This window comes from Astyanax mexicanus, chromosome 1 (assembly GCF_023375975.1).
Source record: "Astyanax mexicanus isolate ESR-SI-001 chromosome 1, AstMex3_surface, whole genome shotgun sequence".
Lineage (NCBI taxonomy): Eukaryota > Metazoa > Chordata > Actinopteri > Characiformes > Acestrorhamphidae > Astyanax > Astyanax mexicanus.
The window spans coordinates 19048811-19075092 of NC_064408.1; the positions used below are offsets into that span (position 1 = coordinate 19048811).

A 26282-nucleotide genomic window follows, 5' to 3' on the forward strand; every position below is an offset into this window, starting at 1 on the left:
TTACAGGATTCATGATTAGAATAGCACTACTGAGGTAAATTTATGACCAAAAAAAAACACATTTTATCAGTGTATTAATTACAATAATATCGTTTATCCCATTTATTTTTGGAACAATATGTTTGAAAGTATATTTATCGCGACAGGCCTTTACAGACTTTAGTTGATGTAAAAAAAAGTTTATTTCAGGTCATTTTTAACTATTTCTATTGGTCCATTCATTAAGAAATTTGGTTCATGGACAGTTTGTCAGTTCAAATTATGTAGTAAACTAAAAATCGCCAAAAATTGAGATAATTGTTTTTCATTGGACAGTGACGAAATCAATAACAGCTCCCTGATACCAGCAAGTCAGATAAAATCTCATAAGTGGCCCAAAAATGCCACAAATGCACATGCAGACAACAAACTTTTTTTAACCCAATCGCGTGTGAGAAAGAGAGGGGGAAAAATGCCCACAATGAAAGCGTTCAGTTTAGGAAATGTTTCTAAAAAATTTAAGCAGGACTGGTATGTTTCATTACTTTAATGGAACACTATAGCAGGAATTTATCACTACATTTCCATGCAAGAACTTCTATTTTGGGCTATTTCTACATTTTTACACTAATTTATTAAATAATTTCTAATGAAAACATTATTGCACTGGTATTCTACACTACAAAGTCCTCAAGGTGTCTGCAGCATAGTTGCTTATCCCTCATGTTATGTTCCGGGTCAATCTGACCCGTCTTAAAGTTTGAAGCTCTAGGAAAAACAGTTATTATTTATATAGATTTTTTTCAGTATGAAACATCTTTTACTGGCCTTAGTTAGTGTAATTAACATATAATATAAAAATGTTTCAAATGTTGCAATGTTATGTTTCAATGTTATATAAAACTATTGTTTTATATGTTGCTCTTTTAAAAGTAATAAAGTAGTGAAACATTAAAAAAGTTTGAACATGTATTTTTGTATAAAAACGTTGTTAGTTGTCCTAATTGAACCATTACCTGTTAGAGGTAAGGAACAGCATTGCACTGAATATTCATAGAATCGTAAGCAATGGATTTAGTAAAAAAAAAAATTACACTGCTTGTAGGGATTTTTGGGGGTTTTAGACATCTTTTGGATGGTTAAACATGCACCGGGTCAAATAAACCCCGGAACACCATTGCTGTTCCTGACAAATGAACATAATAGGAGGGTTAAATTTGTACAAACACTGTGTTACAGTTCCCTACACTTTTCCAGATTTACTCCTCAGGACACCTCTAGGACTCGGTAGTGCTGAGGACTCCAGGCGCAGGGGGCGCTGTTGGGAAGAGCTGAGCTCTGAGCTCTGAGAGCGGAACTGGAGTGTTTAGTTAGAGCTGCTGCTGCTGTTTAGCCTGTTAGCTAACAGTGATAGAGACTGTGTGTGTGTGTGTGTGTGTTTACACACAGCAGCGCTTCATAAACCTGCACAGAAACGCTCAGCACAATGAGCGGGATTCCCGGCACCGCCGTCATTCAGATCACCAACCTGTCCGCCTCTGTTAATAGCGATCAAATGAGAACTCTCTTCGGCTTCCTCGGAGATATCGAGGAGCTGCGGCTCTACCCCCCCGAGTGAGTGTCTGAACACCCGGCCACCAGCAGCACAAACACCGGGGATCCGGTCAATATAACACTAATTATATATAACAGCATTAATCCAGCACACTACTGATATATATCTGTTTAGCTGTGGGCAGACTGACTGTGAGAAAAAAAAAACACTGTTTACATAACCTAGCTGACCTAGCTAGCGCTAACTAAAAAGGCTAGGTTAATGACAGAGCTGGACAATATATCGATATACCGATACCTTCCTAAAGTAACTCATTTAGCAAGTATTTCAGGCTACACACACAAAAAAAATCATATGACTCCTATGACAGCAGTTATAAAGCTACTTAAAAATGGGCAGTGGTTTAAGAATAGAGTTTATTATACAGTCGGGCAGTATAACCAACCAGAAACCTTTGAAAAAATTGATTGAAAAAGACAGAAAACAGTTAACATGGTATGATTTTAACAGCCAAAAATTGTAGAGCATTTGTAGCTAGCTTTATGGCCTTTAATGGACTCTAGCACAGCTCAACAGCTCTTAAGGACTGAGTCAATACATGTAATAAGCATATCGATAGTTACCTTCCTAAAGAATTTATCAAGTAAAATTAAGTTATTTCAGGAAACACAAAAAACGAATGACAGCTGTTATAACTTACAGTTTACATTATAATATTTTTACAGCCACAAATTCCAGAGCATTTCCAGCTAGCTTTAAGGCCTTTAATAAACTCTAGCTAGGTTAGCTTTGTGGTGATATTTTGCTGACTAAAATGCAGACTTAAAAAAAATCAAGACTAAACTAACCTTGTATGTCTCAGCATTACTGTAGCATGCCGTTTACTAATATATCTGTGTAGCTCTGTGGAGACTAACTATGAGAAAATGCACTGTTTACTTAACCTAGCTGACCAAACGCTAGCTGGCGCTAACTAACACTAGCTTAGCTCAACAGCACCAAATGATAGAGCTGAACAATATATCAATATTTTATTGTATCGACAATAAGCATATTGACACCTTCAAAAAAAAGTCACTGTAAATAAATAATCTAATTTTTTCAGTTTTATTCAGAAAACAGAAAAACATAGGATTGTTTTTGTAATATCTGTTATAAAGCTATTTTGGTTTATTATACAGTTATATTACAGCATGTGTACTTCACTGATCTGATTTGCACTGCTAGAGGTCCAGGTTATCTCAGGACGCTGACATTTGTTTGATCTAATAAAGTTCAAAGGATGAGAAAGTCAACTTCCTGTTGACACACAGGTTTCACAGATTTGCATCTGATCTTTCATGGAAGTGAGAGCAGTTTTGGGTCAGTTTAAACAGCAGTGTGTGTAGAGGGAGCAAGATTACATCTGACCCCCATTAATTTATGCTATTTAAGTTTAATAAGAAGCCTAACAAGGCTTCTAATGAATGTGCAAGAGAGAAAGAAGATAATTACGTAGATTTATCATAAGTCCGAATTGTACTGGAAAATAAATGAGCTGTCGTAAAGAATGCTGGACAGCTGCACTGGTTTTTGTTTCGGAACTGATGTTATAGTTGTTAATTGGATCAGTTTAATTAGATGATGTGATGCAATGTGTTTAAGGTATTGGTATTAGGCTTATTTAACTTATTAAGTGAGAAACATTGCAAACACAAAAAATGTTGTTTATTTTATGTAAATAACAATTGTATCAATGTTGTTCTCTCTCTCTCTCTTTTTCTTTTACAGCAATACGCCGCTTTCCTTCTCGTCTAAAGTTTGTTACATAAAATACAGAGAGCCGAGCAGTGTTGGGGTGGCACAGCATTTAACCAACACTGTGTTTATTGACAGAGCTCTTATTGTTGTTCCCTGTGCAGAAGGTTAGTAATCTTAATCTAAATCTTATGTCCACTTTTTTGTATGTATTTATTTATTTATTTATTGTCTGGGTTATGTTTGTATGGGGGGAAAGTAGCCCTCTTGAGAGATTGGCCTCTCTGAAATAACCTGTATTATATCTCTGTTGCTTGTGTTTGCACCGTCGCAGTAATGTGCTGAGATAAAACCGTTCTGCTCTGTTTTTTTGGCTGGTAGTGTTAGTGGCTGTAGTGGGAAGAATATTTTCTGGCGTTTATTATAGGCTCATGTCGGTGATGTGCAGATAAGGGGTTTAAAATTATAAAAAAAGGAAAGCGTTTCGTTTCGCATGGTGAATTTTGTCAGTCATGGTTTCTGTACAAACAACGTGTAGTCTAGCTTTTGAATCAGAAATTAGTGATAATAAAACTCGTTTAATCAGTAGGTGTTAGCGTTGTAATGTAAAGCCTTCTGTAGTACCAACTGCTACTCATTTTACTAGCGTGCTTGTTGGATCAATTGTATAATATCAGTCAGTCCAAACTTGTCATGTTAATGGTGTAGCTTTCAAGGCTGCAGCAGTACAATATCTGCCTAACCATCCTTGTCCTTTTTCTTTTTATGTTTCTTTTTGTGTTTGTCTCCCAAAATAAAAATGCAATCCTGTTTTTAAATATTTATTTAATTTTTTTTATTTATTTTTTTATTTTTTTAGAAAAGATGATAAAACAAGCCAAAGCATTGGTATCCTAAGTGAGCTGTTCTGTCCATTAAATAAAAACTGCTTGTCCTCGTGACTTGGTGCTACTGGATGGCTTACTGCGTTGATTAATTTGGTTTCTGTATGTTTTTTCTGTGTTGATTATGTGTGCATATCAGATGACTAGAGTGGCCCAGGCGTTACAGTACTACACTAGCCTGACTCAAGGCTTTGTTTTCCGAGCCACTAAACCCGCTGGGGCCCGCGCTGCCTTCAAAAGGGGGATTGTGACCGGGATCGTAGCTGCTGAACCTTCCAAGATGGACACCTTGTCTCTTTTTTTTTTCTTTTTTTTTTTCTTTGTTTTACTTGTTTATTTGTTTTTTTTTTCTCTGACATTGTCCCTTGTTTGCCATTAGAAAAGCCTGTTGCATATTCATTGTGTTGGTTTTTTTCCATTTTTGTTTGTTTGTTTTTTTTTTTTTTTTTTTTTCTTGTTTTGTTCCCCATTCCCCCTCTTCCCCCCATTCCCCCCCTCTTTATGCAGTTGCACTCTTTCGCGTATCTCTCTATGCTGTCCAGGTTGGCGTCCAGTATTGGAGGGGATTTGAACACGGTATACAGGCAGCTGCGACTGGCGATTTACCTCTCTCTCATATTGTCTTTTTTGATTTCTCATTCTCTCTCTCTTTCTTTCTTACTTTCTCTCTCTGTCTGCTTCCTCTGTTCTCACTCTCCCTCTTTCTCACATTTCTGCATTGATATGGTCATGGTTTCACTTTGACTTTAGGGTCCTGTGCAATACCCAGAAACACTCCTTCAGTTTACTGTTAGGGTGTAGATATACTGTATAGGCTTTGTGATTTCAGTTTCATGATCAGGGCTGAGAAAGTTACAGTAAAGAAACCGCCTCATGTATTGCATTGTCATCAACTTGGACGTGCAGTTAAGCAGAATACATATTTTTTCAAGTTAAGCTGAATACATTTTTTCCCCAGTATTTTTTTTCTTTATAACTTGGGGCTACTTTAAGGAGAAATCCGGTGTGAAATGGACTTGGGTTGTAGTGAAACATGATAACGAATACAAATCTTTGTTGAATACCCCATCTCCAGTCACCTCCAGCATTCCAAAATACAGCACTGCTCCCAACAGGCTTACAATGCTAGTGATATGGGCATAGCATTGCCCATACAAAGAAATGGCTATTTTACCCCATTAAAAAGCTCAAAGTAGCTCCACAATCCATTGATAGAATTCTGAGGGCCCTGGCATTTAAAACTTAAATTAACATGTTTCACTACACTCCTAGTCCATTTCACACCGGAAACCCATCTATACCATTTTTCCACCCCCTATTTAAATACTCCAATTCTAGCAATTCATTTAAAAGATTAGAGTCGTAAGTCGTAAGTGTAAGGCATGCCCTTAATATGCCCTTAATAGAGTCTCATTAAGACTAGAGTAATATGTTGGGATTAAAAACAAGGAAGCTTCTGGTTTTCCGTTTTGGCCAATTTTTAGAGTTTCTACCTTTTTTTCTGGGGGGAAGGGGATTTTTGAAAGACACTTAAAATGTTCTTCTCTTCTGTATCTGATGTTCTGTGTGCTATTAGTGATGCAGCCAACATGAACGGTTGTCTTGTGTTGCACACCCTTTCCAACACTGCGACACGATCACCCCAGGGAGAAAAGCGCCCATGCTTGATATCGTATGGTTCATGACCATTATGTTTCCAGTACAGGTGACCCATACCACAAAGTGTTACCTCATTCTCTACATTTGTGTTGATCTTTAAGCAAACAAAAAAAAAATCAAAAAGAGGAAAAGGACAGTTTTCTTTGGTTTTGTTTTGTGAGAAAGAAAAGAAAGTCATCATGTTTAAAGTCTTTTGCTGCTAGTATGAAGGTTAAAAGCTATGGTAGTTAATTGGACTATTAACAGGTGTTAGAGCTCTAGGATGAATGATGGAAGTTTTTACATGAACTTGTGTTCTTTTAGAAGGGTGAAGTTACTGATGTTCTCCATGACTTCCTCTAATGCCAGTACTCTTCCCCCATAGGAAAGATTCCTGAGGAGGCAAAGGCACTCTCCCTTCTGGCACCTGCTGCACCGGTCGCCAGCTTGATGCCCGGTGGAGGATTGCTGCCCATCCCGACTCCTGCCCCGCTACAGAATGTGAGCAGATGCCCTACTCTCCCTTGGCTCCTTTAAGTCCTCTCAACATAACCTGAATAATTAAACTAAAATAAAAGTCATAATTAGAGTATTATATAGAGACTTTGGGTGTAAGAAAATGTCAGTGTTGTTGACATTGATGTTTTTTGTTTTGCAATACTGTATTGATATTAAAAGTAAACTCTTTTATATTTATATTTTATAAATATGTATTTTTTTTTTTTTAAATATGTATTTTTTTTCTAAATATGCTCTTAAAAACTCTCAGTATTTGGCCTTGATTACAGTATTGCAGTATATTGTGATATATTGAGTTGTAAGCCCTGCCTGCTGATTCTTATCACATTGCCATGTTCTTGTGAATACACACCCTAGTAGGGACACAGTAACATAACAGTGCATATTAGTGCTGATTGATATAGACAAAATACTCTGTACGGTGCAGTAAAACACGATAAAGATTACTAGCTTTTCTTGAATAGCCTACCTCTATTCTCCTACAGCTTTACAAGATCCAGTATTTTTTTTAAACTTTGTCCAAACATGCTTTAAAATGGATGGTATGGGGCATATTTTGCTGCTGCATATAAATAGCTTTTACACTTTTATCCAGGCTCAGAGTAGCTCCGTGCCTCATTGGTAGAATCCGGAGAGCAACTGGGAAAACAAGGAAAACGCCTTTTAACACCTGAGAGATTGCTTAATTTATAACTTGCCTACCAAAGATTTGAAAGACTGTAAATTGAGACTAAATAATCACAGGGGCAACATTTTTTTAGGACACAATCTCTTTTCAGCTTGGTCTGCCACTGCCTGCTCGGGGGCCACTGGCAGCTGGACTGGAGTCTTCAGTGGCAGCACTAAGCGCAGTGCCCGCCCAGGTTCCCATCATGGGCAACGTGGACCCCTCCAAAGTTGACGAAATCCGGAGGACTGTCTATGTTGGCAACCTGAATTCTCAGGTATCCTGCCGAAGCCTTGTCTTTATTCTGCTAACACGTTTATATACATATACAGTGTTTTGTGATGGTGATTTGTGAATTGTATATCAGAAATTAGTAGTGTTTGTGCCTGCATTTGATTTAAAGTCTGTCCTGTATAAAATCCTCTCCATGTTTCTGCTTTAGACCACAACAGCTGAGCAGCTGCTGGAGTTCTTTAAGCAGGTTGGGGAGGTGAAGTTTGTACGGATGGCAGGAGATGAGACACAGCCCACACGCTTTGCATTTGTGGAGTTTGCCAACCAGGAGTCTGTATCTAGAGCTCTCGCCTTCAATGGAGTTATGTTTGGAGATAGACCTTTAAAGTAAGTCATTGGTTTTGTAACAGTTTGAGATTTAACTGTCTCATGTAAGGCTGAACATCACATAAATGTAGCAATGAGGACAATTACAGATTTATTTGGAGATATAGTTATAATAATTATATATGTATTAACAAAAGCCATCTAATTCTTGTACTGTAGTTTGTCCTTTAATTTCTATGTAATTTGTGTTTTTAGGATCAACCATTCTAACAATGCCATAGTGAAGCCTCCAGAGCTGACGCCTCAGGCTGCAGCTAAAGAGCTAGAAGACGTGATGAAGAGAGTGAGGGAGGCTCAGTCCACCATTGCAGCAGCTATCGAGCCAGGTCCAGTCATGCCACAATCTCTACTACATACTTAAATCTTTAAGACTTCTTTAAGATTCAAATGAACAGTCATTTAAAAGGTATTAACATTTGTTGTTGTTTATTCTTTAATTGTGTGAATGGTGAATGTGTTGGGTGGATGTGTGTTTACTGTTATGTAAAACAGAACACAAGAATTGCTCATCCAGCAGATCCAAGCGCTCTAAAAGGTCCCTTTCCAGATCTCGTTCACGTTCCCGTTCCTACTCAAGAAAACGCTCAAGATCCAGACACAGGTAGGCCAAACTGTAATTCTTGTTTTCTGCTAAAGCTCCATTGGAACTAGTTTGTCTGTGGAGGGGCTTTAATTTTCATAGTTTTCTTTTAACCTGTAAGATCTTTAAAGACAGAATATCAGTGAAATATGTTACCGTTTTCAGTCATTTCAAATCCAAAATTGAGAACCTTGAAGTTTATTTATAAGAATAAAAAAAAAAAAATTATAACAAATAAATGAGTGTATGATGACTCTCTGCACACGGCAGCAAGACAGAGTGAGACAGGAGACAAACAAGACTACAGTTACCATAGCAGTACCCACAAAATACCATGCAAATCCAACTACTACCGGCTTAAAATTTCCATGCGTCACAAAATTTGGCCTAATAGTGTGTATTTTCTGGGCACCAAACCACCTGTATACTCTGTACTTTAACGCTACTCATTGCGCACCCAGTTACAAGTTTCTTTGAAAAGGAAAATTCAGAATTTCCATTTATCATTTATCTTCATAAATATAGAGGGTGACCCTGAGTTTTAGTGTAGCAACGTCTTGACAATAAACAGGAAAACCAAACTAATAATCAGTTATCTAACTAATAACAAACTGCTAATTGCTAAAATTTGCAACAACAAAATAATAGAGACATTTAGTTACAATGACACTCTGATTAGCATTTACAAGTCGACACACTGAGAATGTAAATTCTAGTCATGTGTAAGTCAGCTAAGTAATCTAGTTTACTTGAGAAATTGGAATCCTAGCTCCACTAGTAGTCAGAAGTCAATAAAGGAAATTACAGAAATGGGTAGAACATGGATTGCTCTGGGAATTGGAAAACCACTATGTTTTTTATATATATATATATATATATATATATATATATATATATATATATATATATATATATGTGCGCTATTATATGCTGTGGAAAGCAGCTAAGCATTCTGTGTCAGTTCAGTACACTGACTCCAGGCTTTGCTGATTCATCATGTGCCTGATTTAATTTGATTTGATTTTAAGGGGCAGGCCATCACAGAGATCCCGGCTAAGAATGAACGACTCACGCAGCTCACACAAGAGACACTCACGATCCAGAGACAGGAGACCCAGCCGCTCACGTTCCAGGTTAGACCAAGCAACCTCATGCACTCCCCCCATTCAGAGACTTACTCAGTTACTTAACACATACCCACCCACCACACAAACCACAGACATAAACTAGGTCCTGCACTCTTTAGATGTTTCAGGGTAAGTGTAGAGAGCTGTCCTTGTGACGCTCATGGTGGCTTTCCATCTGATTATTTGTTGGATTTTTATGTGCTTGAGGTTATCCTTGCGATTTGCGCCTTAAAATTAGCGCCCACCACAATGTGTCTGCTACCAAGGAAGCCTTTGATCTCATATTGACACTGATTCTCAGTGGAAATGATGTAGTAGTGTGTAATGATTCACACAACAGCACTAAAGAAAAGTACAATGCTCTGCTCTAACCAGGACAGTGGTGGCTTAGTGGTTGGAGATTTGATTATTGACGACAGGGCTGTGGGTTCAATACCCAGGCTCCCCAAGCCCCCACTGTCGGGCCCTTGAAGAAGACTTTTACCCTCTCTGCATCTCCTGCACTACAGCCAGAGGCTGCCCACCAGTTTGCCCACTCACTGTGCTCACTAGCTTGCCTTTTGTACCTTTACCCCTTGTTTTTGAGTGTAACCCTTCGTCTTGGAACAGAGTTACAAGGGTAAGGGGTAAAATCCTTCCCCACTAAGAATTGGAACAGCCCTTCAAGCACCCGATACAGCTATAGGTATAGCAGTGGAGCCCTAAAATTTAGCAACCTAACTGCTGCTGGTTAACTAGTTAACTTTAGGGCATTCTGTCTCTTTAGAATGGGGTCAGGTGGTGCAGCAATTACAGCTCTGGAAAAAAAAATAAGAGACCACTTAATGATGAGTTTCTTTTGATTTTACCAAATTGAAAACCTCTGGAATATAATCAATAGAAAGATGTGTAGTGGTTACAATGGATACCGAACTATTTACCTGATATCAATATTAATTTTAATATTAATATTAAAGGTTAATAGGGCGCCAGTAGCGGCTAGCTACAAAATTTATATTTAACCTCAGGGTGAGTTCTTGTCGGTTTCAGAAAGTCTTTGAACCACGGGAGGAACACACTTAAGTCAAGAATTGGCTAAATCAAGTAATATTTATTTAGAATAAAAGTAATACATGGATATATGCAGAATTAGATAAGGGGCATAATTCAAACAACAATTTGAGAGTGAAATTCAAGCACGCTGATGATAACAGTCTTACAACCAAACCTTCTCATCGCATATATGAATAACTCAAAACACTTTAGACCCAAACAACAGAAATGTATAAGTAGATAAAAATAAACAAATCAATACCCAGTTTAATATACCAAAGGGGAAGTAATTATGATAACCCACTAGGAGATAAACCTAAATATGGATAACTAAACCCACTATAAGAATATTAGGAGATTAAACAAGATTATAAGTGAATATATACTACTATAAACGAACTAACTACTAAAGAAGCAAAAACGCCCTAAACCCAAGCTACCTGAGTTAAACTAGATTACATTAGAACTATGGAACTGACAGAGATCACCACCATCTCAACCGGGAATAACTATAACTGAGAACTTAGCAAGACTCAACCTAACCAGACCAACAGAACGCCACCAGAGAATTAGAGATTTAACCAGCGCCTCACTTTGCGTTGACCGGCCTCGGGCAACCGGTGTCGTCTCTGCCGCGAAGGGAACCGTCGGTGTCGACCGCCAGGAAGGGTAGCTCGATCCAGGTGGCCAAGCGGGTTCTTCAGGTGGACTTCACGGTGCAAGCAGGGCTTCGGTTCCAACGGCAAGCGGGAGCCTCGCTCCGGGCAGCTGATCGATCAAGGGTTCTCTTCGCGTCTGGGTCTGGTCGGGCGAGCGATGTATAACGCTAAGTATGAGCGGTGAACTATAGGCAGCTCCGTAGCGCTAAGGTGGTTCAATAGCTGGAAGCACCTAATTCTCTAATTCTGTTGATAATCGCTGGACTTGTGTTAGTCAGCGCGGGTGTGCTGCAAGCGCAGCTCGAGCTAGAATCTATGACTCACGAACTTAAGAATCACTAAGCTGAATCTAAGAGAAAGTAAAACAAAAGAGAGAGTACAAAATTCTAACTAAAACTCTAAGTTAAAATTACTTCAAAAAAAATTGAACTTAACTAAACCTAAAAAGCGCACGAACTCCGAACTGCGAACCACGAACTACTTACTGAATGAACTAACATCCCCCTTTATTGGAAAACACGTTCCCTTCGTGACGTATTGGCCCTAACTTGTGATAGGTTTCCTAACTGCAAGTATAATTTCTAAAAACCCAATCATCTTCCAGGTAGGTGGAGTCTTGCCTAGACGACTTCCCCCTTTTTTCTTTATTAACTTAAACCTTAACATTCTTAAATGATCAAATTAAACCATTGCTTATTAAAATGTACTTTGACATAGAAAACCCACAATTTCCCCACATTCACCCACTGTTGCATAGCATTTTAGTGATATGAATAAACATCTCAGAACTGAAATCCTAACCAGACAATTAGATAATCATAGTTGATTTTGAGGTGTAAGAATGGAAAGAAATATAACACATGACCAGGGAATACACTAACTCACACGCACCGGACTCTTAGAAAGGAAAGAAAGAAACTCGTTATGAACTTTAAACTTATTAATTCAAGATTTAGTTATTAACCTGATTAAAGTATTGTGGAAACATGCCCTGATAGCTTTTAAGTAATTATTTTAACCAGACTGCTAGTTTGTTGCCCTCCGTGTTCTTTTTATAGTTAATGTTCATTCACGTCTTAAGAACACATTTTGTTTTTAATGTTTTAACATTTTTCAGCCTTAAATTTCCCTTTTGAAATGGCAGACTCGCCTGTGTATTCAAAGATATAAATCTGTGGCCGTCGTAATTCACACCTCTCCCCCACTAAGGAATGCAGGTCCTATTGCTCTGGTTAACATCATTTCAGAACCCTTTAAATCGGAAATTCACTATACCTTTATACTTTTATGCTTTGCTCTTTACTAAACAGGAAAATGTATCTATATAACCAAAGCAAAAGTTAAAACTACGCTGACTAGTTGCAATAGTTCAACCAATGACAAACAAGACATAATTCTTCAGCCTGGAACCTGTAGAAGAAAATGAAGGTAAACCTCAAAATTGTTCTCTTGATTAGAAAGTGTTTCATCACATTGCTTGATACCCTGCTTCTCACAATATTAGAATTAACCAACAGTTATTTAAGTTATTGTAACAGCATATACATATGTAATTTTTCGATCATAGCCTCGTGCTCCAAGAAAAGTTCCTTTCTTCTCCTGCGGGTGGCAGTATTGTCTTGTTAAATGGTCCACGGGTCCTTGACCAGTTAAAGGGTCAAACTGCGTGTGTGTGTGTGTGAAAATTAGTTGTGACTGTTTAAGAGGTGTGCTCCGAAGATAGCGGATCAGCAGGTGACATGTTAATCCCCAAAGTTTATGGGTCTTTGTTCAGATGCTTTTAGCGAGACAGATGTTTCCAGCAAATGGTCGTAAAAGTCGTTAAAGTGTTATCATTCAAGGTTGGGGAGATCCCCCTCTGCTCTCCAGTGGAATTTCTCAAGTGGATTTAAGGGAACAGAGTGTGATTTCACAATGAGATATCAGGCTATCTGCTACAGATGGATGATCACAAGCCATCAAACCAAGCTGAACCGCTTGAATTTTTGCACCAGGAGTGGCATAATAAAGTTATCCAAAGCAGTGTGTAAGACTGGTGGTGGAGAACATGCCAAGATGTATGAAAACTGTGATTAAAAACCAGGATTATTCCACTAAATATTGATTTCTGAAATCCTAAAACTTTTTGAATATGAACTTGTTTTCTTTGAATTATTTAAGGTCTGAACGCTCTGCATCTTTTCTGGTATTTCAACCATTTCTCATTTTCTGCAAATAAATGCTCTAAATGACAATATTTTTATTTGGAATTTGGGAGAAATTCCAAAGATGTGGTCTCTTCATTTTTTTATTGTCTATTCCTTAATTTCTCTGTTATGGAGAGCTGAAATTAGATTTGAATAGCTTTTATTTGCTTACATTTTCCTGTTCCACCTTGAATGGAACAGTGGAACAGAGTGGTTAGGACCATGGGGTGAAATAGAATTGGGCCTTAAGCTCATTTTTAGGCCATATACCCCATTTCTTGTTCTAAATGCATGCTGCTTTTACTTTTTGTCAGTTAGGTTCTGTTAGAAGTCAAGAAGTGGTTCCTCTCACTTTATTCAACTTTTTTATAACGAGATTTTTCTCTGTCACTCTTGTGAAACTAGCTCAGTTAGACAGATAGGTAGAACTTTATTTTTATTTGATCTCAAAGCTCCAATCATTTCCAATTCATTTCCTATTTTCTTTAATTGTCTGATCGTTTGATTTGCTAGTTTTTATTGGAATGTAAGTAGTATTTTAAGAAACTCAAGGAAAAAATAAATCACCTACTCCAGCCACAAACTGGTGGTTTCAGTAAAATCTCAAAACCTTATGAGCTCTTTAATTGTTTTACAGGGACAGACGGAAAGATAGGGATGGGAAGACCAGAAAAGGAGATGATGGTGATGACCGGAGAAAAGACAAAAAGGGGAGAACTCCTCTGAAAAACTATGGCCGGCCTCACAGATCCCGAAGCACTAGCAGGTCAGCAGAACAATTAAATATGAAATGATTTAGGCAGTAATGATAATAATTAGTCAAATGTAGTTGGGAATTGGTTTAGTATTCCAGTTTACTTATCGCAGATGAATTATACAATGTATTTCCTAAATAAGTTGTTCAAGTCTTGTTATTAGTCTGTCAGTAGCCAAATTACTCATTAAAAACAATGAGATTTCATGTCTTTTTTGCATACCACACACTCAAAAAAAACACCCCCCCTTGTAAAACGTAATAAAAAAAGGCTTTTTGTTTCTACATTGTAAATGAATACTAAAGTCATCCAGATTATGAAGGAACACAAACAAGAAATCATGTAGTAAGCTTAGTGTTAAAAAACAAAAGCTCTAGGTGCCTCTTATCTGGGGTCTTGTTGTGGTTTCTGGGGCTGGTAACTCTGTTGAACTTATCCTGTACAACAAAGGGTCTCTTGCTCTTCCTTGAGGTTACTTTCAAAGTTCTTGAAATGTTTAGTATTAACTTGACATTGACATTAATTAAAGTATTTTTTTTCTTTACTTAGTTGAATAGTTCTTGCCATATTACATCACTCAAACATTACTCAAACAGAGCTATTCACTTTATACCAACTCTACCTCTACACAACTTTACAACTGATGCTCTCAAACATGTTAAGAGGCAAGACATTCAATATTTAACTCTCAACTAATAGAGCTGACTGCGAAAATGCAAACGTGCAAATGAGTAATGCAGCTCATCCCCTCAGACAACATTGTGTTTGGTGAACTTGAGCAACTGACAGTATGACAGTATCACACAGTTTTTAATTCGCTGCTTAGCTTAACAATGTTTTTAACACTTCCTCTTGGTGCTGAAGTGTCATCGGGTTTATGAACCAGCGGTTAGTAACATGCGATGTGTGGTCCTGCTACAAAATGTTATTTCTTATTTGCATTTATAAGCATTGTCAGTTTGCAACTTTTATTTGTTACATTAAATATAAATGGTGCAGCTGCCAGATATGAGAGAAAAGCACCTATAGCTGAGCTCAGTAAGTCTGCATTTTTCTTTGATTTTACCAACTTAAAAACCTCTGGAATATAATCAAGAGGAAGATGGAAGATTAGAAGCCATCAAACCGAACTGAACTGCTTGATTTTTTGCACCAGGAGTGGCATAAAGTTATCCAAAAGCAGTGTGTAAGACTGGTGGAGGAGAACATGCCAAGATGCATGAAAAATGTGATTAAAAACCAGGGTTATTCCACCAAATAATGATTTCTAAACTCTTGAGTGAATATGAACTTGTTTTCTTTGCATTATTTGAGGTCTGAAAGCTCTGCATCTTTTTTGTTATTTTAGTCATTTCTCATTTTCTGCAAATAAATGCTCTAAATGACAATATTTTTATGTGGAATTTAGGAGAAATGTTGTTTGTAGTTTATAAAATACAACAACAATGTTCAATTTACTTCACATATACTTGTAAATAGCTAAATCAGAGAAACTGCTTCAGAAACTAAACTGATCTCTTAATTCTTTTTACAGAGAGCAAAACGTTTTAAAATGATATAGTGCTTTATTTATTTATTATATATATATATATATATATATATATATATATTTTTTTTTTTTAAATATCAGGATGACTGCTTAACATTTGGGTTGTCTAACTCTGGTTATACAATGTTATATGTTATATGTTCCAATGTCAGAACTTTGGCTTAGCAACTTCCATGAAGCTTTCGTGTTTGAAAGATACATTTGTATCGTGTGAACGTTGCGTGCATAGTTTCATTGCGTGGTTCAGTTTGTAAAATTGGCACTGCGTGACATTATTTTAAGTGCAGCCATGTAATTTCCTGTGTTGTTTCACAGCAATCAATGGTAAATATGTCTTTTGCAGGGGACACAAAAGGAGAAGTAGATCTCGCTCTAGATCCCCAAGAAAGAAAGCAAAGTCTCCTTCACCAAAGAGGTACATTCATCTAGGTTTCGAAATTCTTCCACAGATTAAGAAATTCAGCTCCTTTTAATGCATCTTTAAGCTGTTACTCACCCTAGGATAATGCTGTGTCCTGGAATATGGAACATTTTGATTCAGAAAGTTTGTCTAGGACTCAGGAGCTTAATGCCTGTTCAGAAGCAGGCCCACAGTATACCATCCTTAATTATGCTACTTTCTAATCATCCTCGGGCAGGGGTGCAACTACATACATACTTTTTGAGGTGTATGCAAACATACTATCGGACCCGGTGGAAAATAATTTTAGGGCTAAGAAACTCATTGAAACTAAGTAAAGGACTAAATTCTGGCTATTCACAACATTCAGCTTCTAGCTAACTGGTTAGCTAAATACATTTTCGTTAATTATAACTTAATTATAATTATAACTTACAGTAACCCTGCAATCCTAAATGAAACAGTTATTGGCTGATCAGGAGGGGGCGGGGGCTTCCCTACTAGCCCACCGTGCTCCGCAAAACCAGCAAGCTGATTGGCTATTTCTCCTGAGAGGCAGAACTTTATCCTTGAACTGGCTCCGTGATTCGCGTCAAGAGTTTTTTCATTCACACATGGCCAGTGACCTGTCTCCTCATTAATAATACAGCTGAGCTGAGCGAAATTATTCGGGGCTACTGGAAATTTATTCGGGGCTAAAGCCCCGGAAGCCCAGGCCCTGTGTATTATCATACATGAACAAACAGCTCTTACAGAAAATGCCGACTAGTTCTTATTTCCTATTATATATCAACTAGAGACATATTATATCTGTCCAGTATCATTTATTTTACTTTAATCCTGGATATATGGGAGATATATGAAGTGCATTATTAGTATCATGAAATTTTGGATCATTGACTTCTGTTACAAATCTAATAATTTTTTATTTTTTAATATATCAGTTAAGAGTGTGCCATATTATATTGTTTGCAATAACAAAAATGATTTTTCATTTTTGTATTCTTAAAATATTTTTTCAATTTAGCAATTTTGTCATATCTTCAAGACTATTGACAAAAATTCACAAAAATACCATCAAATATCATGATATTATTTTAGGGCCATTTTGCCCTCCCCTAAATGGTAGTTTGATGTACCTTCATTTACCTAAACATTACATAAGTGTTTGTACCGTATTTTTCGGACTATAAGGCGCACTTAAAAACTTTTAATTTTCACAAAAATTGACAGTGCATCTTATAATACGGTGCGCCTTTTGTATGGATTTTACTCGTCAGGTTGTAAGGAGCAGTAAACACACACTCCGTGCAGCGTTATAGAGAGTTTCAGTGCTATACAGAGTCCAGAGCCGTGCAGCTCCGAGGCTGAGCAGCAATAGCATTAGCTAGATGCTAACCGCTAAGCTAGCTAGCTTATTCACTGAGATCAGTATTATCTAAATTTTACTCGTCAGGTTGTAAGGAGCAGTAAACACACACTCCGTGCAGCGTTATACAGAGTTTCAGTGCTATACAGAGTCCAGAGCCGTGCAGCTCCGAGGCTGAGCAGCAATAGCATTAGCTAGATGCTAACCGCTAAGCTAGCTAGCTTATTCACTGAGATCAGTATTATCTAAATTTTACTCGTCAGGTTGTAAGGAGCAGTAAACACACACTCCGTGCAGCGTTATACAGAGTTTCAGTGCTATACAGAGTCCAGAGCCGTGCAGCTCCGAGGCTGGAGCAGCAAATAGCATTAGCTAGCTTATTCACTGTTCAGAGATCAGTATTATCTAAATTTTACCCGTCAGGTGTAAGGAGCAATAAACACACACTCCGTGCAGAGCCGTGCCGCTCCGAGGCTGGAGCAGCAATAGCATTAGCTAGATGCTAACCGCTTAGCTAGCTAGCTTTTTCACTGTTCAGAGATCAGTATTTTCTAAATTTAGCACTTTTAATACTGCTGGAGCAGTATTATTAGAGTTAGATGCTAATCGCTAAGCGTTCACCGTTCAGAGGTGAGTTATCGGCCTGTAAGTCTGTGCTGCTTTGCCTGGCTAGCATTAGCTAGATGCTAAGCGCTAACTCTCTCAGAGGTGAGTTTTATCAGCCTGTAATCTGCTTGTTTACCGTGTTAAAACAAGCTACGGGGGACGAATCGCTAGCTAATATCTCACTGTCTTACCAGAACACGCAGGATTACTCAGTGTAACGCTGTCGTTTAAGTTTGGGTTAACTTTACTAGTTTAGGTGACTAGCTAGCGTGCTAGCGGATAGCTATGCTAACGCTGGTGCAGCAAGCCTTAGTGGACATCTGGAAATCTAAGCTTACTGTAAATAAACTGAAGCACGTTACTCACCCAAATAAACAGTTTTCAGGAGAGGAATCTGTGTAGATTAATATCCAGCACTCGTTTGACTTTGAAAGAGCTAGATTTATATATACTGAGACGCTCCACCGGCAAGCGACCACCCCCGGTGGGGGAAGGGAAACATGGCGCCACCCCTGTTCACTTTGATATAGGCACCCTTTCTAGTGTCACTTAACGCGCCTTATAATGCGATGCGCCCTATGTATGGAAAAATAGCAGAAAATAGGCGTTCTTTGATAGTGCGTCTTATAATACGGTGCGCCTTATAGTCCGAAAAATACGGTACGTGTTTATGTTGGGTTTATTGTTAATTAAAAATCAATACTAAATCATTTAAACAGTGTCGCCAAACAGATCATCATATGCGTAAGAGAACCAATATTTTCTTACACCACTAATTAGTTCTCTCTGACTTTTCTTTTCAGAGGAAAGAAAGAGAAGAAGAGGGAGCGTGTGCGGGACAGCAGCCGGGAGCGGAGGAGGAGGTCAACATCCAGGAAGAGGGGGAGTAGAGACTACAACATGGAGGAGCAAAAAGCCAGAACTGTGAAGGTACACACACACACACACACACACACACACACACACTAGATCTTATATTCTCTGACCAAACCCGATCCGACCCGAGGCCTGACCTGAGCTCAAGAAAATAGTTTGTGACGTAGGCCTCTATTTTTTTAATGCTTTTTTATTTTATATAAAGCTATGGCTTGATAATCACAGTAAAGCAAAGTATCAAATCAAACTGTGTTTAAAAAAAAAAAAGTAGCACAAGTGCGCAGTGCACACTCCACTTGTCTGTATTACACACTTGACTTGCAAGAATCAAGATTCAAGATTTGTATTGTCAGGTCACAGAGTACAGGTGTACATGTGAGTGAGAAACGTGGGTGCAGATTCCCACCAATGTGCAGAGAACAATATTTAAAACAAGAATAATAAAATAAAATAGAATATAAAATAGACATACAGATAGCTTTACAGTATAAACAATATACACAGTATACTCAATAACAATACACATGATACTTCACACTGTAGTCAAATATTGCACAGAACAAATATTGCACAGATGTAGATATGCCGATATCTAGAGTGTGTGTGTGGAAGTGAGGAAATAGTCCAGTAGGTAACAGAATAAGACTAAGTGCAGATAAGGAATAAATTGAGTGGGGAGTGGATGGGGCAGAATGCTGTATAATATGGGAAAGTCTGATAGATGCAGTGTAAAGTAAAGTGCAGTGCATGGCCTTATTACTGATTTTTTGTTTTTGCACGTAGACTATAAGCTCAGTATAAGAAATTTGTTTGTTCAGAATTTATTTTTTATTCTTAAACCATATTAAATTAAATTAGATTAGAGGAAAGTCATTTAGACATCATTCTTGTAGCCTAATTTATCGATGTTTAAGCCTGTGGATCATAGTTTGCATTGTTTGTGTTTTAATCTTTCAGAGATCTGTTCTTAATAATTTGTTTTAATAAATAATAGGTCTTCTTCAGTGTTTCAATGTTAATTAACATAATTTTTGAACAGATTTCACTCATTCAAACATTCTGAAAATGTTTTTTCAAAGCTTAGTTTTAACGCTCTGCTTACTCAAAAAATGTCTAATTTAATTTAAGCTCAGGTTTAAAAGAACGTGTCAGGGCCCGGACGGGCTGGATATTTTGGGCCTGAACTAAGCTCTAACACACACACACACACACACACTAAAGACTATTAAAGGTCACCCTTTGTTCACTCTAGGTAGCTTTGTATGTGGTAAATATGCTGTCTTCACTGAAGATTTTAATTTACTTCTCGTTTGAATTATTTAACTGTAGTAAGAGGACGCTGCTTGTCTTGGCTTCTCAGAGATAGATAATCACAAGAAACAAGTGCTTCTGTAACCCAGTGACGTATTTTTCTTCAGTGACATTCTATCCTCCATCTTGCTTGTTTTCACTGTTCTCGCTAAGCTGTGACCCGATCGGTTAGCTGATAAAAACACTTGCTGTCACTTGCTGTTTTTTTTAGAAAAGTTAGGCCTTTTTTGCCTTTGAAAGTGGCCCATATTGCCGCCGTTTACCATATATGATCAAATAAATACTATAGATGGTTGGATAAGCAGTATGTATCGTTGCAGTATCGTTTCAGTGTCTCTTGGCTGCTGTTCTAGATTTAAGGAGATAAACATGATTACAGCTTGTTCTCTTTGAAAATGCCATGGACCTGCAGAACAGCCTGTTTTCTGGGTTATTATGGCCTACTTTTGGCTTTGTTTCCAGTATAAAGGAGACAGGATATGATAAACCATTAAATATTTGGTTTGCTTGGAAATAATCAGAACATTTCTTTAAATTTATCTCAACATACCAAGTTGGTTTGTTTCTCAGTAGCAGTTGAATATGTATAACTTTCTATCTTGGATAGCAGCTTCATAAAAAAAAATTAAACTTTCTTACCTTTCAGTAGAAGTTGATGTAGAGTTATCACAGTGCATTATGGAGGAGACATACTGCTTCTGTCAACATATAATTCTAAAACAGTATAAAAAAAACAGTTTACGCCAGGAAAAGAAAAAATATACAATGTTTTAACATGACAGCGATGATGAACAAAATGGTCTGTCTTGTATTTGATCAAAGTGCATGTCTGTTCTAATTAGTACGTTAAGTTGTAGAATGACTTAAAGTAGAATTAATAAAACACGTTGAGGTGACTTTCAGCATGGCACTGTCCAAACTATCAAAGTAAATTCAAGCCTTTGACGTTTTCTAAACAAGATGTCTGGTCACTGTTTTCTGTCTGTAATGCACAGAAAAAAAGACTCTAATATTGTTCTATAAAATCTATATAGCAAATAAATCCAATTAACTAAAAAAATATATTATTTTTATTTCTATTGCATTGGAAGCCTGTGTGTAATATTTTATATTTCATAAACCATCCCTAAACAGTAAAAAGTGTTTTAAATCACATAAAATTAGTAAAAATTAGCTGTTACTTTACCCCAATCGCTGTGGAACTACTCTGTGTTGTGTAGGAGTAAACACGTGGTAACCTCATGGCCTCCATCCACATGGTTGGGCACATGCTTGTAAACGCACGTGTGGAAAGCTGTGCACCTCAGTCCAGCACAGTTTTGTTCAGATATTTCCAGTTATAGCTGATTCACGCTTTTAATCCCAGAAAAATGCTTTTATTTACCTTTTGAAAAGCCATTTAAATGCCTGATTAAAGGGCAGATTACTGTTGTTTTGCTGTTTTCCTCGGGTTTTGAGTGCTCGGCACTGACTCAGCTCTTGATCAGTCCGGACGCGGGTGAGGGCGGGGCTGGTGGTGTCATAGGCCCTGCATTGTTTAATATGGCTATGTATATTGTTGAAAAAAGTACATTTGCAATGTTCATTTTCCAAATCGTGCAGCCCTTGTCTTGTGTGACTGGTAAAAAAAAAAAGCCCAGCAGAGGTAAAAAATGGCCTGAAGCTCAACAGTGAAGTTGTAGGCTACGCACACCGGGACTGCGATAGACTGTTGGATTTATAATTTTTTTTTTTTTTTTTCACACTGACCTCCAAATTACTTCTGCAGTCACACGTAAACAGGCAACATGTGAGCGTACAATCCCCACAGACACCACCACCATTAAAACCACACTCTGAATCACGCTTCATCTTCTCACAGTGGGCTCGGTCTGCTGTCAGGAAAACATAACCTGCTAAAACACACTGGATCATTTTTAAACATTGGTGGTGGATAATAGCGGATTGATTCATGTAAACCTGCTAATTCCAGTTAGGGGAAATCTTAAGCACATGTCAGCACATGGCAGCGCTTTGAGGAACACCCTTTACTGTTTCGGCATGAGAAAACCTGGTGTTTTTTTTTTTTTTTGGCCAGTCAATGTTGTGCTTTCCCAGAAGCACTGTGAAACATACACAATGTGTGTTTGCACAGAAGAAGCTGCCTTCACGATGCCTTCTGTGATTCTTACTCTTGTTCAGTGTTTTTCTAACAGGGCACACGCAAACAAAGGTTTTGGCAGAATAGTTTAACGACTTCAAAACTGAAACACAGTGTACATGTACATTTTGGGGTAAAGAAAAAAATGTGTCAAGAAGTGGAATTGATTTGTTTTACAGATCTTTTTTGGGGTATTTTTCTTTGAAAGAGAACGCAACAGTATTTAAGCTTTTTATTCTATGACCAGGGTACCTGCAGGTCCTTAAAAAGTCATAAAATGCCTGAAATTTATTTTTCCATATTCAAGGTCAAAAAATGTCTTAAATGTTTGGAATTTTAGGAGGGGAGGCATTAAATTGAATAGCAAATAGTGAATTTTAGTTGTGCTGAATGTTTAATGAACGTTTAATTTTAGCCATGCTGAGCGTTTATTGTTCATCATTGTGATAAGAAAACTATTTTATGGTTAAAATCCTGATTTAACATGAATGTCACAACAAATTCATATGAAACATAAATAGTTTTATTAAAGCATTTTTTACGAGTTTTTAAAATAATTGTGTTTGGTTCTGTTAATTTTTTAAATTGGAGAGAACATTGAAATGGTTATTGAAGAATGTGAATATGTTAAAGTGATTAATTGCATGCATAAATAACCATAAAATAAAAACAAGATTGACTGCAAAACACTAAAATATAATCACAGGCTTTTTTGTACTTCTTATTCATAACACCTACTTTTTTAAAGTAAATTGAAGCTATAGTGTAAATATGCTTGTGGATGGTTTATTACTTGATGTGCCATTCAAGCCCATTAAAATGTCTAACAATTGTAATTAACATTGTACTTTTATGTTTATTTGATAGAATAGAATGTCAGTAATGTTCCTTAAGGTGAACTGATATTTTCCCCTCAATTCAGAGAAATGTTTTTTTTGTACTTCCACCTAGGGTGTGCCATATCGTATCGTACGTGATATCGCCAAAAATGTTGAATATCGTGAACGATATTATACCCTGAAATATTGTGCCACATCCAATAATCATCACATCAGGGTACTGTTTTTTTTTTTTTTTTTTTAGCAAAAGAAAAATTCACACTGTTCTCATTTCCCATCATATATCTACTAGAGGAAGATTAGATCTGTCCAGTATCAGATATTTGGAGTGCATTATTAGTTTAATGACATTCTGGATCATTGACTTTTGGTATAAATCAACATTTTTTTAATCTCTCAGTTAGCCATATTAAATTGCATGCAATAATAAAATTCTAAATTTTTCTAATTCAGTGTTTTGTCATATCGCCAAAAGTATCATTATAGTGAAAATATCATGATATCATTTTAGAGCCATATCGCCCACCCCTACTACCACCTAGTTTGTCATTTTTTGGCACAGTAATTGTATTATATTTCCTTGTGAGCAGAATTAAAAATGTCTTAAAAGTCATTGAATTTGATACATGATGGCACCTTTTTAATATCATTTATCACTTTGTGGACACAGCTTTGTTTGCCAAACTTATTTGATTTTCACCATTTAATGAAATATTTTTGGACTCATTTTTGGAACAATTAGTGAAACATTTTATCCTCAAACAGTACAACTCCTTAGCAACCACTGTAACATCAATGTAGAAGTAACACCTCACCAACCACCTAGCAATAACCCAGCAAACCCATAGCAAACCAACAGCTAAATAAGTGTTTGCTTATTTCAGTCACTGTTCTTTTTATATTAGCTCCGCTAGATTGCTGTGTATGAGTCAGTTTAAGTGAAGGATGATTGAAGTAGGTGAATATAGTTTATTGTATGTTTGTGTGTTACAGGTTGAGAAACAGTACGAGGAGAGGGATTATGAGAGTGAAGCTGAGGGCTCGGATTCAGCCGCCAGTGAGGATCTGTCTCCTCGAGCTCATCACAATGGCAGCTACAGCAGCACACACGGAGAGGAGGAGGAACTGTCCACTACAGAGTGACCAGGCTGAAACTCATATCCAGCTGACCTGGGAACAGCCGCTAAAGCAGGATTTCCACTGTGGATATGGAGTTCAGAACAGCTGGTCTTAAGAAATCTGCCTAAAGAAGAATATAAAGTGTAACATAACCTGGATTTTAATATCTGTGCTCCTCTACAACAGTGCTTTCTCCAGCTTCCTTACCAGAATGGTCAGAAACAGCCTTTTTTAATGTTGTTCCGTTACAGATTTTGAAATATGGACCTGATGTGTGATGCTTAGTGTGAGAGCTTTATTGAGAAGATAATACCTGTGTCTAGTTTACAGCTTTTTGTTGTTGTTTCCTTTTTTTTTCCTCCACATGCAAAAATTCGGTCTGTGTATGATCTACGTTGTGTATAGCCGTAGAAAAAAAAACACTTGGACATTTTTTAATGGCTGAGTTTTATTATTCCTGCCCTTCATATTAAAATACAGAGCCATAATTACCTGTACAAGAGACATCATGGAGTCTACACATTTCTATATTTTTTGTGTACTGTGGATAACTAAGGATTATGTGCCCTTAAGACAGGGTTTGACTTTTACAGAAATTCAGGACTACAGGAGAACTGTGTGGGGGAATAAAACACCCCATAGTATGTAAAAAAGTGCCTGGAATAAGAAAGAAATTGATTGATTGTAAGCAGAATATTAAATATAGTAAAAGACGATATACTGTATAGATATATATATATAGATATATATACTGTATAACTTGGTAACAAAGCTGGTAAATAAGTGCTTTTTTCTTTTTTTGTATTTTAAACATTTTTCCTAAACCAGTGATTGGGAATGATCGCATGTATACTCTATATGGACAAAAGTGTTGGGACACCTGCTCAATCAATTTCTTCCAAATATTTCTTCCAAAAACCAAGGATCTAAATTTTGAGGCATTGCTGTAAAGTTTTGATTGCATTCAGTGTTTAAAGATACATAATGACCCATAAAAATATTGGATCGAGCACCATCGACCTCCATCTTTCCAGCAAACCCAGTTTATTCCACTGCTCCACAGCTCCGTGCTGGTGGTGGGCTTTATACCCTTCTACCCCCCCTCTGGCACAGTGCCAAAAGGTTAAAATGGTCCAATTATACAGGTAATACTTCTCTACGGGGACTAGACAAGCTGTGTAAAAGGACAGTCCACAAACTTTTGGACATATAGAGCATGTGTACTTTAACTTTCTGTACAAAAAGTGTTCAATATTGATTCATACGACCAGATTTACAATTTGTGGTGTTTTTTTTCTATGCATTATAAACATGCAGGTCTTCAAGCATTGGCTCATAAAGACTTCCTGTACATTTGACTGTAATACTGTAAAACATTTGGAGTTACAGATGTACGTTAGTGAGCTTCAAGAAGCTTCTGAATGTTATTTATTCTTTTATAATGACCGTTTTCTTTTGTTTGTTTTTTTGTAGACTTAATGCACATTTAACTGTTGGAACTAATATGGAAAAACTTCAGAACACAAAATAGCTATTCCTGAACTATACTGTTTGGTGAAGTGTGATTCTGTGGATATATTTAGCTTATTTTTGAAAACCCAATGTATAACTGGATACATTAGATTTTCCCTACCAAATAAACATTAAAGAGGGTCTGCCTCAACTGAACATGGCTTTAAGTGTTTTTTTTTTGTTGTTGTTTGTTTGTTTGTTTTGTTTTGTTTATGCTAAAATTTTGGTTTTTGTCGAAAATTTTTGATGAATGCAAAATTTTGCCCTTTCTTGCTTTGGGGGGATGTAGGGGGAGGGGGCTGTCATGGAACCACTCAAACCCGTGTAAGTTGTGAGGTATTATCTTGTGATCATGGTAGTGCAATAGGACTGTTTAGATTAGGAGTGAGGTCTGATAGTTGGTGTTGGACGGATGGGATATTTAATTTCTTGAGTTGTGTTCAGAAATCAGTATTTGGTGGAATAACCCTGGGATTACTAACATTTTTTATGCATCTTGGCTTCTCCTCCACCAGTTTTACACACTGCTTTTGAATAACTTTATGCCACTCCTGGTGCAAAAATTTAAGCAGTTCAGCTTAGGTTTAATGGCTTGTGATCATCTTCCTCTTGATTATATTCC

At 37.2% G+C, this 26282-nt stretch overlaps 1 protein-coding gene across 6 annotated transcripts; it reads left to right on the forward strand.

The window, feature by feature from the left end:
- Window positions 1-1352: 1352 nt before the first annotated feature.
- srek1 (splicing regulatory glutamine/lysine-rich protein 1) lies at window positions 1353-25816 on the forward strand. 6 transcript variants are annotated; one of them, XM_022667838.2, is made up of 12 exons: window positions 1354-1593; window positions 3305-3438; window positions 6179-6294; window positions 7092-7256; window positions 7422-7600; window positions 7796-7926; window positions 8093-8201; window positions 9209-9313; window positions 13822-13950; window positions 15832-15903; window positions 18667-18793; window positions 24023-25816. In XM_022667838.2, the coding sequence occupies exons 1-12, from the start codon at window positions 1466-1468 to the stop codon at window positions 24170-24172; spliced, it is 1545 nt and encodes a 514-aa protein (XP_022523559.1). In that variant the 5' UTR covers window positions 1354-1465; the 3' UTR covers window positions 24173-25816. The 6 variants fall into 6 exon arrangements, with proteins under 6 accessions (XP_049330226.1, XP_022523559.1, XP_022523558.1 ...); XM_022667837.2 differs by having other exon boundaries at window positions 1355-1593; window positions 7074-7256; XM_049474272.1 differs by lacking the exon at window positions 1354-1593 and adding an exon at window positions 4295-5860 and having other exon boundaries at window positions 7074-7256.
- Window positions 25817-26282: the final 466 nt, after the last annotated feature.

Excerpts from the sequence above, each read along its gene's own strand:
- srek1 (XM_022667837.2), top strand. The coding sequence starts at position 1,466 with ATGAGCGGGATTCCCGGCACCGCCGTCATTCAGATCACCAACCTGTCC. Across the intron at positions 13,951-15,831 it reads AGATCCCGAAGCACTAGCAG|GGGACACAAAAGGAGAAGTA; the intron begins GTCAGCAGAACA and ends TGTCTTTTGCAG. Across the intron at positions 15,904-18,666 it reads AAGTCTCCTTCACCAAAGAG|AGGAAAGAAAGAGAAGAAGA; the intron begins GTACATTCATCT and ends TTTTCTTTTCAG.